The following is a 12,227-nucleotide window of genomic DNA, read 5'->3' as shown; positions in this document are numbered from 1 at the left end:
AGCACTATCAATTGATAAGATAACATGTGATTTCAATCCAAAAGTTCTTTCATGTCTGAAAGAATTTGCTTACACAAGAAAGGTTTTTATTTTTTATTTTTTAAAATTTTAGGAAAAATTGATAAAAATAATCCCAACTTTCGCCGGTTCGCTCAAAATAATCCCAACTTTTGATTATTTTTAAATAATCCCAACTTTGGGGGTCTTTCGCTCAAAATGGTCCCAACCGTTCACCCAACCTATTATAACAGGTTAAGGTGACACGTGTCATCATAACATTGGTTGAAAAAAACTTTTTTAAAAAAAACTTAAAAATACAAAAAAGAAAAAAAAACAAAACAAAAAAATAAACAACAAATACCTGCCCACGACCACCCTCCTCACCACCAGCAGCCACGGCCACTCCATCCTCCATCTCCACCGCACTGAAAAACAACCTCCCCCGCGCCAGCACAAGCGACGCCCCCACTAACTACCAAAGCAGCGGCAACCACCAATAATTGCAACCCAGCAGCCCGCAACAACCTATTCACCGTCAATTGCTTCCCTCACCGCGTAAAAACCCCCAAACACCCGTACCCCACCATCGGAACCCTAGCGCTAGGGTTCTAGGGTTCTGATGGTGGGGGAGGGGCGTTTGGGGGTTAACACGCTGTGGGGGAAATAATTTAGGGATTTCGGTGGTTGTGGGATTTGTGGTTTTAGGGAAAGGGCGTCGGGAACGGAGGTTTCGACGGCGGAGGAGGGGGTCTAGCCGTCTAGGCGCAACAGTGTGAGGGCCGAGGACTTGGGCTGGGACGGTGGGAGGAGGATCGTTGGACGGGAGTGGGGGTGGGGTTGTCGTGTGTGTTGGGGCTGGGTGTTCAGTTAATTTTTTTGTTTTTTTAGATTTTTTTTTATTTATTCTCAACCATTCACATAGTGACACGTGTCACTAAAAATCTAAAAAAAAAAATTACCTCTTTAACAGGTTACGGGTCACTTAAGACCATTTTGAGCGAAAGACCCCCAAAGTTGGGATTATTTTGAGCGAACCGGCGAAAGTTGGGATTATTTTTATCAATTTTTCCTAAATTTTAAGGAACTTTCTATATTTTACAAGCCATAAATAAATTCGTTAAATCTTGCTAAATAGTTGGGTAGTAATTACTAACATATTTCATTTCTGCAACTTACTAATGCGTTATCCAAATGCTTAAGTCAATAACTATAGAAAATTAAATATCTAGGTGATTGAATATCTTAGTACTTGGTAGTCTTATACAACAAACTGGAAGTCAAACTTTATGCAAGCTAGATATTAGGTCTAGTCACCCCTAAATATTTTGTTTTGCTAACATCTCAGAAATGTGGTTTTACAGTCGTGCTAAAACGGTGAATGAAAACTTGAAGATGAGCTCTCCTCTGCTTTCACGATTTGATTTGGTTTTCATATTGGTGGATAAACCCGATGAAAACATGGATAAACGACTTTCTGAGCACATTATGGCTGTAAGTACTGTACACACAAGTTTTTTTGTTTGTTTTGTTTTGTTTTGTTTTGTGTAGGCTCTAACTCTGTTTTTTTGCTGCTGTGATTCTTGAGGGTCTTAAAAATCCACAGAATGTCAAATAAAAGATGAACTTTCTGTTAAAAAACAATTTCAAATTATTGTGCAAGATTTTCTCAAATGGCATTTGTATGTCAGCCATGCAAAGATATTAAAAGACTTGTTTCTGAAAGATCATGCTATCTTTAGGTCTGATGTATTTAACGTCAAACAACAGATTGCTATCTGTTTTGTCAGGCTTCTGTTTAGTATTTTGTTAATGACTGCTGTGAGTTAAGTAACTGATTAGTTTTTCATGGCTCTCTTGTCCATATTTGATGATGTAAAATTGAAAGGCCTGACTATATTTATAACAACAGATTTGCAAGCACATGAAAACTTGAAAATTTTGTAATCATGCTTCTGGTATGTAATCTCTTTGCCCATATTGAGTGGGTTTGTTTGTTTTGTTTTGTTTGTTTTGTTTTGTTTTGTTTTGTTTGTTTGTTTGTTATTTTTATTTATTTATTTATTTTTTTCCCCCTACTGGTTCCCAAATTGTTTGCAAGTATTTTACACTCATACCATCAAAGTTCTCTTACAACTCTCCTACTATGGGTATGAATCTAAAGTTCTAGTGGACTGCTCAAGATTAAAACATTCAATATATTGAAGTATTAACTAACACAAGTAATAATTATTAACAGAAGGTTAAAACTTCAATTTTTTTTGAGGAAATCCAAGTTACTCAACATGAGTAGCAAAATATGTTACTCAAAGGGGTACTATTATTGTCTTTTCAATACTACAATACTACCATTCAACTTTCTCTCTCCTCACTCCTCTTCTACCTCAAGGACTCAACCATGGCAGCACCCCGACCTCACTTGACCACCACAACCACCATCATCACAGCCACACCATGGCAGCACCCCGATCTCACTTCTTCACCACCACAACCACCATCTCTATAGTCGAACACATCACAACAGCAACCACCATCATCACTTCTTTGCTCATCTTCGAAAATTAAGCACAATTAAGGGAGCTTCAATGGAGGAAATGGTCCCTTCCCTTTGGGGTTGACCATGCCCTTAATTTCATCCTTCGTTCATAAGGTTTTTGTTTTGTTCCAATTTGGGTGGAGATCGGGGAAGGTGGAGATGGGGACGCTTGAGTTTTGTTCCGCCGCGGCGTTTTGGGTTTGAGAAAGGATGAAGAAGAGTAGGTCTATCGAGGAAGAAGATCGGTGGGTTTGAGAGATGGTGGTTGTGTTTGGCAGAGAGATGGTGGCTTTGATGATGGTGATGGTTGTGGTGGCTGTGGTGATGGGTGAAATGGTAGAAATTGTACCCTCCGGAAGATGATGGGTGAATGGTGGGAATTACCAAGTAAACTTGTAAAAATAATTAAAAAAATACAAAAAGTTGTTCGAATTTACATTAGTGCCATTTGAGTAACGAAAATCGTTACTCAAACTGAGTAATTGGGGCTATCCCAAATTCTTGTTATCTACTATGCATAATATTTGATGACCGAATACTATAGGTGTCGTTCGAAGAGTCGAAGTGCGCCTTCGTAGAACGTGTTGTGAATATGCTTTTGGCAATCATAGGAAATTGGATTTAATATTATAAGAATATGGATGAAAAAGTAGGGAGCCGTTAACTAGTTTGTAAGGAACTTGTAAAACTGTTCATGGATCATTTAAGACACCACAAAAGGAAGAAATCGAAAGACAACAACGATTTAATCCATAAAGATTACACTCCATTCATAATCCATGAGGTTGCTAACTCCATAATCTAGATATTCGGGGATGATGGTATGGAATTGAGTCATGAAGTCAATTCTGCCCATATTGGCTACAACTTGATTCTTTTAGCGATATGTATTAATTGTAACCCAAAAGACATACAAACAAGGTTCAATTCGCTCCAAAGTCCAAACTAATTAATTTGAGTTGGTTAAATTTTTAATGCACATATAAATCTAATGATTGTGATCACTTCAATTAAAAAACAAGATTACTGGGAACCAAAGCCGGTTGTCCAAATTATTTATTAGGCGTTATTTTCAATTACAGGTTTTGATTAAAACGTGCAATGTTGATGATTTAAGCAATAAGTAGAATAATCAAGTAAAAGCATGTATAGAAATATTGGAAGCAACTTGATAATAATAATAATAATAAAAAAATGAATTAAGGCATCTTAAACATGATATTAAATAATTATTAATACAACCCTAGACATGATACTAACCTGATTAATAAAAACGCATAAACACGATACTAATAGTTAAAAATCATTCCCTAAACATGATGCTAGTAGGAACAACTATTGTAGAATTAATTAAACTAAAAGAATAATTAAGTCTACTTACGTCGATCGCCAAACTTTGCATCTATATCATAATTAAATCGTTAGTAAACTTCAATAAAATTAATAAATTGAAATAATTAAGGTTAATGATCAACTTTTCACGCCGTGGCCCCTAACATAGCTTCGAGTGTAGTATTGATGTCTAGGAACACTAGGAAGAAATGGTGAATGATTAGTATGGGGAGGATTGAGAAAAGAGAGAATTAGAGAGAAATTGAGACTCAAAATGATGTTTAACTCTTGAAAGATTATGGATTTATGGTAATCATAGACCTGAAGTCAGAAAAAATAATAGAATTTACGGGAAAGCTGGTGCAAAGGAAAAACGATTGGCACCACGGGAAAGGACTTGGTGTGGCACGCCATATTTGACGCACCCTGTGGCAGCGCCACACCACGATATTTGGCGCGACACTCGGTTTTTGCGGATTTTGTTTTTATCATATTTTTTAATCCCGTATTCGGACTAAGGCAAATAATATTTCGTTGGAAAGTTCTTGAAGTTACTTTCTAAGTCAATTGGAATCATGTCTATATCTTTTCTTGATTTAAAGATGTGGTTAAAAATAATACAAGGGTGTCGGTTTTGGACCGAGTTTGGTATTTTGATCATACTTTTTCCGTTTCAAATCGAAATTGGCCTTATGATATATTATTGGAAAGCAGTGTCGAGGCTACAATTAGGGGTGAGCAAACCGGGTAGTCGGTCAAAATATTAAGACCCAGACTTGGAATTGGTTGGAACCGGGTCCTAAAATTCGGATCTGGAATTGGAATTGGTTCAACCGGGTCCTAAAATTTAGGAATTGGTATTGGAACCACCGGGTACCGGTTCCGGTTCCGGGTACCCACTTTATGTATGTAATTGTAAAAATATAATACAAATTATAATTTTTATTTTAGTTAGCTTCATTTTTAGCGTTTAATACCTACATTTATATATGCGTTAAGCTATTTGTATTTATGTTAGGTATTAATAATACTTTTTTGATTTACAAATTAGATACATTCAACATATTTTTATTATTTAAAATTTATTTAGTTTAGCATATATTAGGTAATCGGGTACCCAACCGGTTCCGGTTCCGATTCCAAAAAATTGAGAATTGGAATTGGTTATAACCGGGTCCTTAATTTATTACCCGGAATTGGAACCACCGGGTCCAATTCCGATTCTGGACCCGCCGGTTCCTAACCGGTTCCGGTTCCGGTTCCAATTCTGGGTACCTGGAATTTTTGCTCACCCCTAGCTACAATGGCGCAATGCATTAGGGGCCCTGTGCAACTTCTCAAAAATGAGGCCTTAGTGAAATGAATTTGGAAGATAAAGGATTTCTGTAGATTAATTAATAATTGAAGAATTAAAGATAAAAACTGTTAAAATTAACCTTGGTAATAGAAAGATTTTGTAGAAATTAGAAAAGGAAAATTGAATAATTGAAGGAAGGAAATCAATTTGGATCGAATATAAAAGGTTTAAGAATGGAAAAGGCGATTATGATGTAGCTGATTACCGAATTCTGGGCGGAGAGGTTGAGGTGATGTAGCTGATTACCGAAATTGAGTTTGAAGTGAGTGAAAAAAAAACAAAAAGTGTTGTGGAAGAGAATCAAACTTGTGGTACCTAGAAAACTATAAGCTACACTCTCGAACTATTCATACACATAACTATATAGAACAAAAAATATATATATCCAAATTTTGGGGCCCCTTAAATTTGGGGGCTCTGTTCTGTTGACCACCTCGCACTAGGCCGAAATCGCCCCTGTTGGAAAGCTTATTTCAAGGTCTATCCAATGATGTAATATTTGGCTGATAATTATGAACCACAAAAGTCAGATTTGCTCGGTTTTAGACTGCAATTATGAAAAGAGAAAATCTAGCTAAGGTATGTGGATTTTGGGCTAGGAAACAAGGGAAAGGGTTAAATAAAAGGTTTGAGCTTACTGGAAATAGGATGGGCTAGGGAAATGAAATGAACTGGGTATAATACTCTACTCGAACCAAATGGGGATGAAAGATTTTACTCATCATTGGGTTTCGATCGAGTAGACATTTTTAAGTGTCTACAGATACGAGATACCGACAATAAACATTTTTTTATTAGTTGAAGCTCTCAAGGATTGCATCAAATAATGAATAAGGTAGGTAGTTGTATGTCATGTATGCCGGTATGTAATGTTGTCAAGCCAAGTTTGAACTTGTATGCTAGTTTTTATGTGGTATATAATTTATGATGGAAAATTCATTTGCTAGTTATTAGTCTCAAAACTCTCAACCCTCTCTCCCTCATATTAAGATATTTTCATCGTTGTCTTTTCAAAAACAAAAACATGCTAAAATGTAGTCTCTTGCAGCTTCATTCTGGTTACGGAGATAATTCCTCCACAGTTAAGAGACACTGTAGAGGTGATATTCCTTCTTAAGCTGATAATATTGTTCTCAACTCATATGCTGATACTAATAACTGTTCTTCTAAATGCAGCATCACAGAGTATTGGACAAATAGTTGTTAGTGCTTCAAGTGAGTCATTGGTTTCAAGGTTGAGACTGGATCCTAGGAAAGATAGTGAATTCGTCCCACTACCTGCTCCACTTCTACGAAAATATATTGCTTATGCAAGAGCTTATGTCTTTCCGAAGTGAGTCAAATGGCCCTCCTTGTTACTTCTACTCATGAGCTTTATTCACCTAATTCTGCGTGTGAACTTGTTTTGATCAGGATGTCAAGGTCAGCAGCAGAGATTCTTCAAAATTTCTATTTACGGTTGAGGGATCGTAACACTTCAGCTGATGGTACTCCCATAACTGCAAGGCAGTTAGAAAGTCTAGTAAGGCTGGCAGAAGCTCGTGCTAGGGTAGACTTGAGGGACGAAATAACTGAACAGGATGCTTTGGTAATTGTAGCACGGGAAATGAATTTATTCTTACACTAATATATGACTACTACTCTCTGAAACTGTCTAGAAAAACCATGGAAATAGTAAAATATCCAGTGATATAATTTGGAGACTGGTAGTTAGTGGGTATAAAACCAAGTCAGATCTTAGGTCTTAAATTAGCAATTCCTTCTAGGAAATCTTTTCATGTTTGTGCTTCTTGGAACTAGTAATAATCTGTGTTAGATTATTATACAAACATGGCTTGCTTAATTATTCAAGCTCAAGACACCTTTTTTAACTTGCAGATTTTGTTGTGTATAACTAATTCATACTAAAATAGAGCACCTTATTATTATATAGAGCCCATTTGGTAAGTGGTTATAGGAATGATTTTGAATGTAAAAATTGTGAAGAATATCTTCTGGCATTCTCATGGTAAAGCTGCTTCACTTGAAAGTATATGTTCTTTTTAATAAGTTTTCACTACCATAAATTACCATTCGGGGAATGGTACCACAAAGGTCTAAAATTGTTGTTATAAGGGCATTAAGATGACACCTTTTTTTTATATAAAAAAAAAAAGAAAATTACACCTAATTCATTCCTATTATCACCGTCTAATTCTACTTGCCAACTGGGCTGATAATTACTCTTGGATATGTGACCTCAATTCAATTTAAAGTTGGACTGTAGTTAAAAAAAAATCAAGAGCTAACCATGTATTCCAACTCTTGGTTAGGAAGGACACTGAATTTGTATGTGTATTGAGAAGTTAGATTCTTCCGACTGTGTTTTCCTGCATAGATTGCAAGGATGTGTTTGTTCCTTATCCTTCTTTTCTGATAATAAGTTATGCCTTTTTCTGAAAAACTAATTGCAGGATGTTGTTGAAATCATGAAAGAATCCCTGTATGATAAGTATGTTGATGAACATGGAGTTATTGATTTTGCACGTAGTGGAGGCATGAGTCAACAGAAGGAAGCAAAGCGATTCTTGAGTGCTCTCAATAAGCAATCAGAATTGGACCAGAAAGATTGTTTTTCAATATCCGTATGTTTATTTGTTTTTCAATCTTCCTCGTTTACATTTTTCTTTCTTTGCTTGGTTGCAAACTGATCCTGCTGCTTCTTGTGATCATTATTGACCTGTATTTCACATATTTTCAGGAAATATACGGTTTGGCGGATAGGATTGGTCTCAGAGTTCCAGATATTGATGTCTTTGTTGAAAATTTGAACACTGTTGGTTTTTTGATAAAAAAGGGGCCCAGAACATATCAAGTACTTATACACTACACTATTTGAACAGTGCCTACATATATGCTTGTAATTGGTAATAGTTTACTAAGGTTACCAAGCTAGGCTTGACTCAACTGTTAAGAGTAGAACCTTAGTTCTTAGAGGTCTAGGGTTTGAATCTTGTCCCACCTAATCAGAAGTGGGGATTTCCTTACCTCTCCCCGTACTTCCAAGTTACTATTGGACCCAAAAACATGAGGGTTGAAGTTTAGTCCCACATTAGTCAATGTTCCACAAATCACAATGGTCCCACTTTTGTGTGCTAGTTATATATTGATGATACACAATCATTGATTTGCTCTTAATGTGGTGAGAATTCTAGCAGTCACTGAAATTTCATTGTGTAAGGACTTAGCTGATTTTCTCTGCCTTACATAGGCGTGATGATGGTTATAGTAGCTGATTTTCTCTGCCTTACATAGGCATGATGATGGTTATAGTAGCTGATTTTCTCTGCCTTACATAGGCGTGATGATGGTTATGGGTTATGATTGATTAATTACAGCACGCAGTAGCTGGTCATTAAACTTCCTATGATTATCGTGGAGTTGCACGTATCTGATAGTTACTGTTATTATACGAAGACTGCGAAGGTTGAAGTTTAGTCCCACATTAGTCAATGTTCCACAAATCACAATGGTGCCACATTTGTGTGCTAGTCATATGTTGATGATACAGTCACCGATTTGTTACTTACCAGTTTCTTAATGTGCCTTACATAGACATGATGTTAGTTATGGATAATGATATCGACTAATTACAACACTAATTGATCATTATACTTCCTATGTTTACCGTGGAGTCGCAATGTATCTGATAGTTTCCCTGTTATTACAGCTGCCTTCATCATCATACACAAGGAGTCAGGTATCAAGGTCCAGGGTCTAGACATGGGGCAGAAGGATATTTGCAGGTTATCTTTAATACTGTACTTTTGGTTATGTCAAAATACAGCTATATGTCATGGAAAAGTGATAGTGTTCTACAAACAGAAAGCATAAGCACATCACTGCAATGAGGAAGTACTAATCAGTACTCGATTAATCTGTATTGATTTACATATACCATGACATGTTTGTTTATAATGTCAACTATATTGTGCCCCGCTTTCTTGTTTTACATGTACATTCTTTCACTCAAGTCTTTTTGTTGAAACGCGTATAGTATACCAACACGTAGATGGTACTTTTTGATGATTTAATGATTTTTAAACCTTCCAATGGCACACAGTTTTCTGAGAAGTCAATCTTACATAAGTTGCAACATTATTTGATCTTAAAATGTGTTTCTAATACAAGTAAATTAATCAATTTTTCTAAATTTAGCCATTTTCCTTGCAAAATAATTTCCAAACTCATACTCTCAATGATCAATTAAAACGATAATTGATTCTGCATCAAAGCTCGCCAATATAAAGCTCCTCACTTTAACTAACCTGCAAATGTTTGAAATGAATCTAAGTCCACAACAAAGCTAACAATTGTTGAATTTTGATAATCGTCTAACTCTAAACTAGTAGAATTTCATGAATTAAAACCATATATCAAATGTATGATGCCAACTTGTTAAGATACGCAAACATCTGTTATGCCTCCAAGTTTCAATTGAAATGGAAGGGGTAAGTCGGATAAGAGGTTCGTTTGGCATCGCTATGATTTTTTGTTTTTTTTTTTTTTTTTTTTTAAATCAAATGACATATGTCATATAATGAATCAAAAATTATTTATGTAATACCCCAAAATTTTTTAGCTAGTATAAACTTTTAAACTTTAATTATATATGTTATATTAATAGATTTTATGATTATTATTTATTTTCTAATTAAAAAAAAAAAAAAAAAAAAACCAAAACTGACTAAGGATAATTTTCAAAACCTATTTTGAATTTGGGTAAAGGAGAAAAGAGTGGTGATTAGTTTTACCGGATAGAGATGAGCTAGTACTTCTAAACTCAATCTAATTTGGGTTCTATCTTTTGAACTTTCGAGATAAATAAATCCCTAAAATCCCTACATTATATATACACCTCCTAAATACCAAAGTCGTATACCGTACAAAAAGAAAACCCACCTTTTTCAATTATTTCTCAAGTAATCAACAATTTGCATTGTTATCTTCAACCTTGATCTTTGGCTGGTAAGCTATAATTCACCACTATGATTCTCATATGAAATAAATTTTGTTTATTTTGGAAAATTCAAGTAACGATTGAACCTCACCCTCTGTTTTTATGTCTTACCCGTTCAAATTATTGATCCCATCCTCTTTAATAACTCTTGAAAATCTCGATCCGAATAATTTACCAGAACAAAACCATGAAAATATCCTATCAAAGATGAAGTCAAGCTATTGTGGTTACGTGGGATGTGCTTCAAAGCACTCTATTAAGATTACTTTAAATAAGAAAAGTCTACCTTAGCATCTAATTTATAATGAGAACATTGTTCTATAAATTGTCTTTTCTCCAATTTTATTATAAAATAGTGTTTTCTTTACACAAAAGTAGTACACTAGCTTACTAACCCTCGTGAGCATTATATAGCTTCGTGACGTGTAGGACTAATTACTTATCGGTTTATTGTAGACGTAGGCTACTAGGTGAACGTTTAGGAGACTACTTACCTTGAGGTTTACGCACAACTCAAGGTAATTTTCAATGTCCATCATCTTTAGAATCCCGTTAGGAAATTGTTTTGAAACATTGTGCGTCAAATATGTGCTTATGTAATTATATGTGATGAGTGTGCTATCGTATGATATATTATGGAATCATATTATATACTAGATTTCTATTTTGTGTACTAGTATACTTCCTCCGTTCTTTTTTACTTGACCCGCTTTGACTTTTACACTATTCACCACCCCTCATTTGACCGTGTTTTGTGAATAATATGTAAGGAAAAACATATTTATGTTGATCATTTTGAATTCGTCTCAATAAGTACTATTATAATATATAACTTTAATATTTTTTAATTATGGAGAATTAAAGTTATTGACCGTTAAAGTTTTGCATTGGCAAGCGTGATAAAAGAAACAGGTCAAGTAAAAAAGAACAGAGGAAGTACGTATTTTCGAAAAAAAAAATGATTATTTGACATCGACATCGTATGAGTTATTTAAAATAAATAAATCTTTGGGAATTGGATGATTTGATTATATGTGATTGATGACCTCATGTGGGATGACTATGGACTAATAATACTGAAATTGAAGTATTGTTACTTGGGATTAAATTGATTTGTGCAATACTTGTGTATAGTGTAATTGGATGATTTTATCTAATAAGATGTACAGTGAAATTTAATCTAAGAAGGGAAATGAAGCCCGAAAGGGTGAAGAACAGGTTGCCCACTAGTAGTTATGGTTGCTACTAGTTAGTTTAATTATTGTATTGTAATCCCCCGTATTTTTTTAAATATTTTATAAATGAAAATTTATTTTATTTATAATATTTATTTGTTAATTTTCATAATTTAATTTCAAAAGTTTCAAATTATTAATCTGGGTCGAAATTTATTTGAACAAATTATTTTATGCACCTTTATTTTACAATTTATGTCCAATCACACAAGTCTAACCCATTTGTTTACTTAATCGACCCATTATTTTTATGAGGCCCAATCTTCTTATTTACCCTACAATTCTCTCCTATAAATACCCCATGAATCTCCAAAAAAATTTCCCACACAAAAAGGTTAGTCTTATTTTCTTTCTCCTTAGTTTTATTAATTTGTGTAATTATAATTATTGATTATGGGTTTTGATTTTATTGTTTGAAATTAATTTAATTAGTATCAAATTGTATTTTGATGATTAAACTTTATAATTTCAGATTTTATAAGTGTCATAATTTTCAGATTTTGTAAATTTTATAACCTAGGGTTTTTAATTATTGAAAATCATGATTTTAGGGTTTTTATGAACAATTGATTTAGGGCTTTTATAGTAATGATGTTTTGAAATTTTGGTGATTATAAGTAATAATTAGTTTAACTTAATTCCAGATTGTTTTGAACACTTAAATTCGTGTTTTAATTTTAAGATTTTCGTTCATTAATATTAATCCCGTTTTAATCCCGACCAGGTTCTGAACTCATTCGATTTTGATGAAAAAGTAGTGTTTTTCATGTG

At 34.3% G+C, this 12,227-nt stretch overlaps 1 protein-coding gene across 1 annotated transcript in view; it reads left to right on the top strand.

Moving 5' to 3' along the window:
• The window catches only part of LOC145613201 (putative DNA helicase MCM8), a 28,527-nt gene extending 19,314 nt beyond the window's left edge, over window positions 1–9,213 (top strand). The window contains exons 11-17 of the mRNA XM_081668265.1: window positions 1,362–1,491; window positions 6,271–6,322; window positions 6,399–6,555; window positions 6,636–6,810; window positions 7,676–7,846; window positions 7,963–8,076; window positions 8,932–9,213. Coding sequence (XP_081524391.1) covers window positions 1,362–1,491; window positions 6,271–6,322; window positions 6,399–6,555; window positions 6,636–6,810; window positions 7,676–7,846; window positions 7,963–8,076; window positions 8,932–8,982 — 850 coding nt within the window. The 3' untranslated portion in view covers window positions 8,983–9,213. The remainder of the gene's footprint in view (window positions 1–1,361; window positions 1,492–6,270; window positions 6,323–6,398; window positions 6,556–6,635; window positions 6,811–7,675; window positions 7,847–7,962; window positions 8,077–8,931) is intronic.
• The last annotated feature ends 3,014 nt before the right edge of the window (window positions 9,214–12,227 follow it).

The sequence above is a fragment of the Chenopodium album genome, chromosome 3 (genome assembly GCF_948465745.1).
Source record: "Chenopodium album chromosome 3, dcCheAlbu1.1, whole genome shotgun sequence".
Classification (NCBI taxonomy): Eukaryota; Viridiplantae; Streptophyta; class Magnoliopsida; order Caryophyllales; family Amaranthaceae; genus Chenopodium; species Chenopodium album.
Note: the sequence above shows the minus strand (reverse complement) of the source record. Positions and strands in the feature narration are given on the sequence as shown.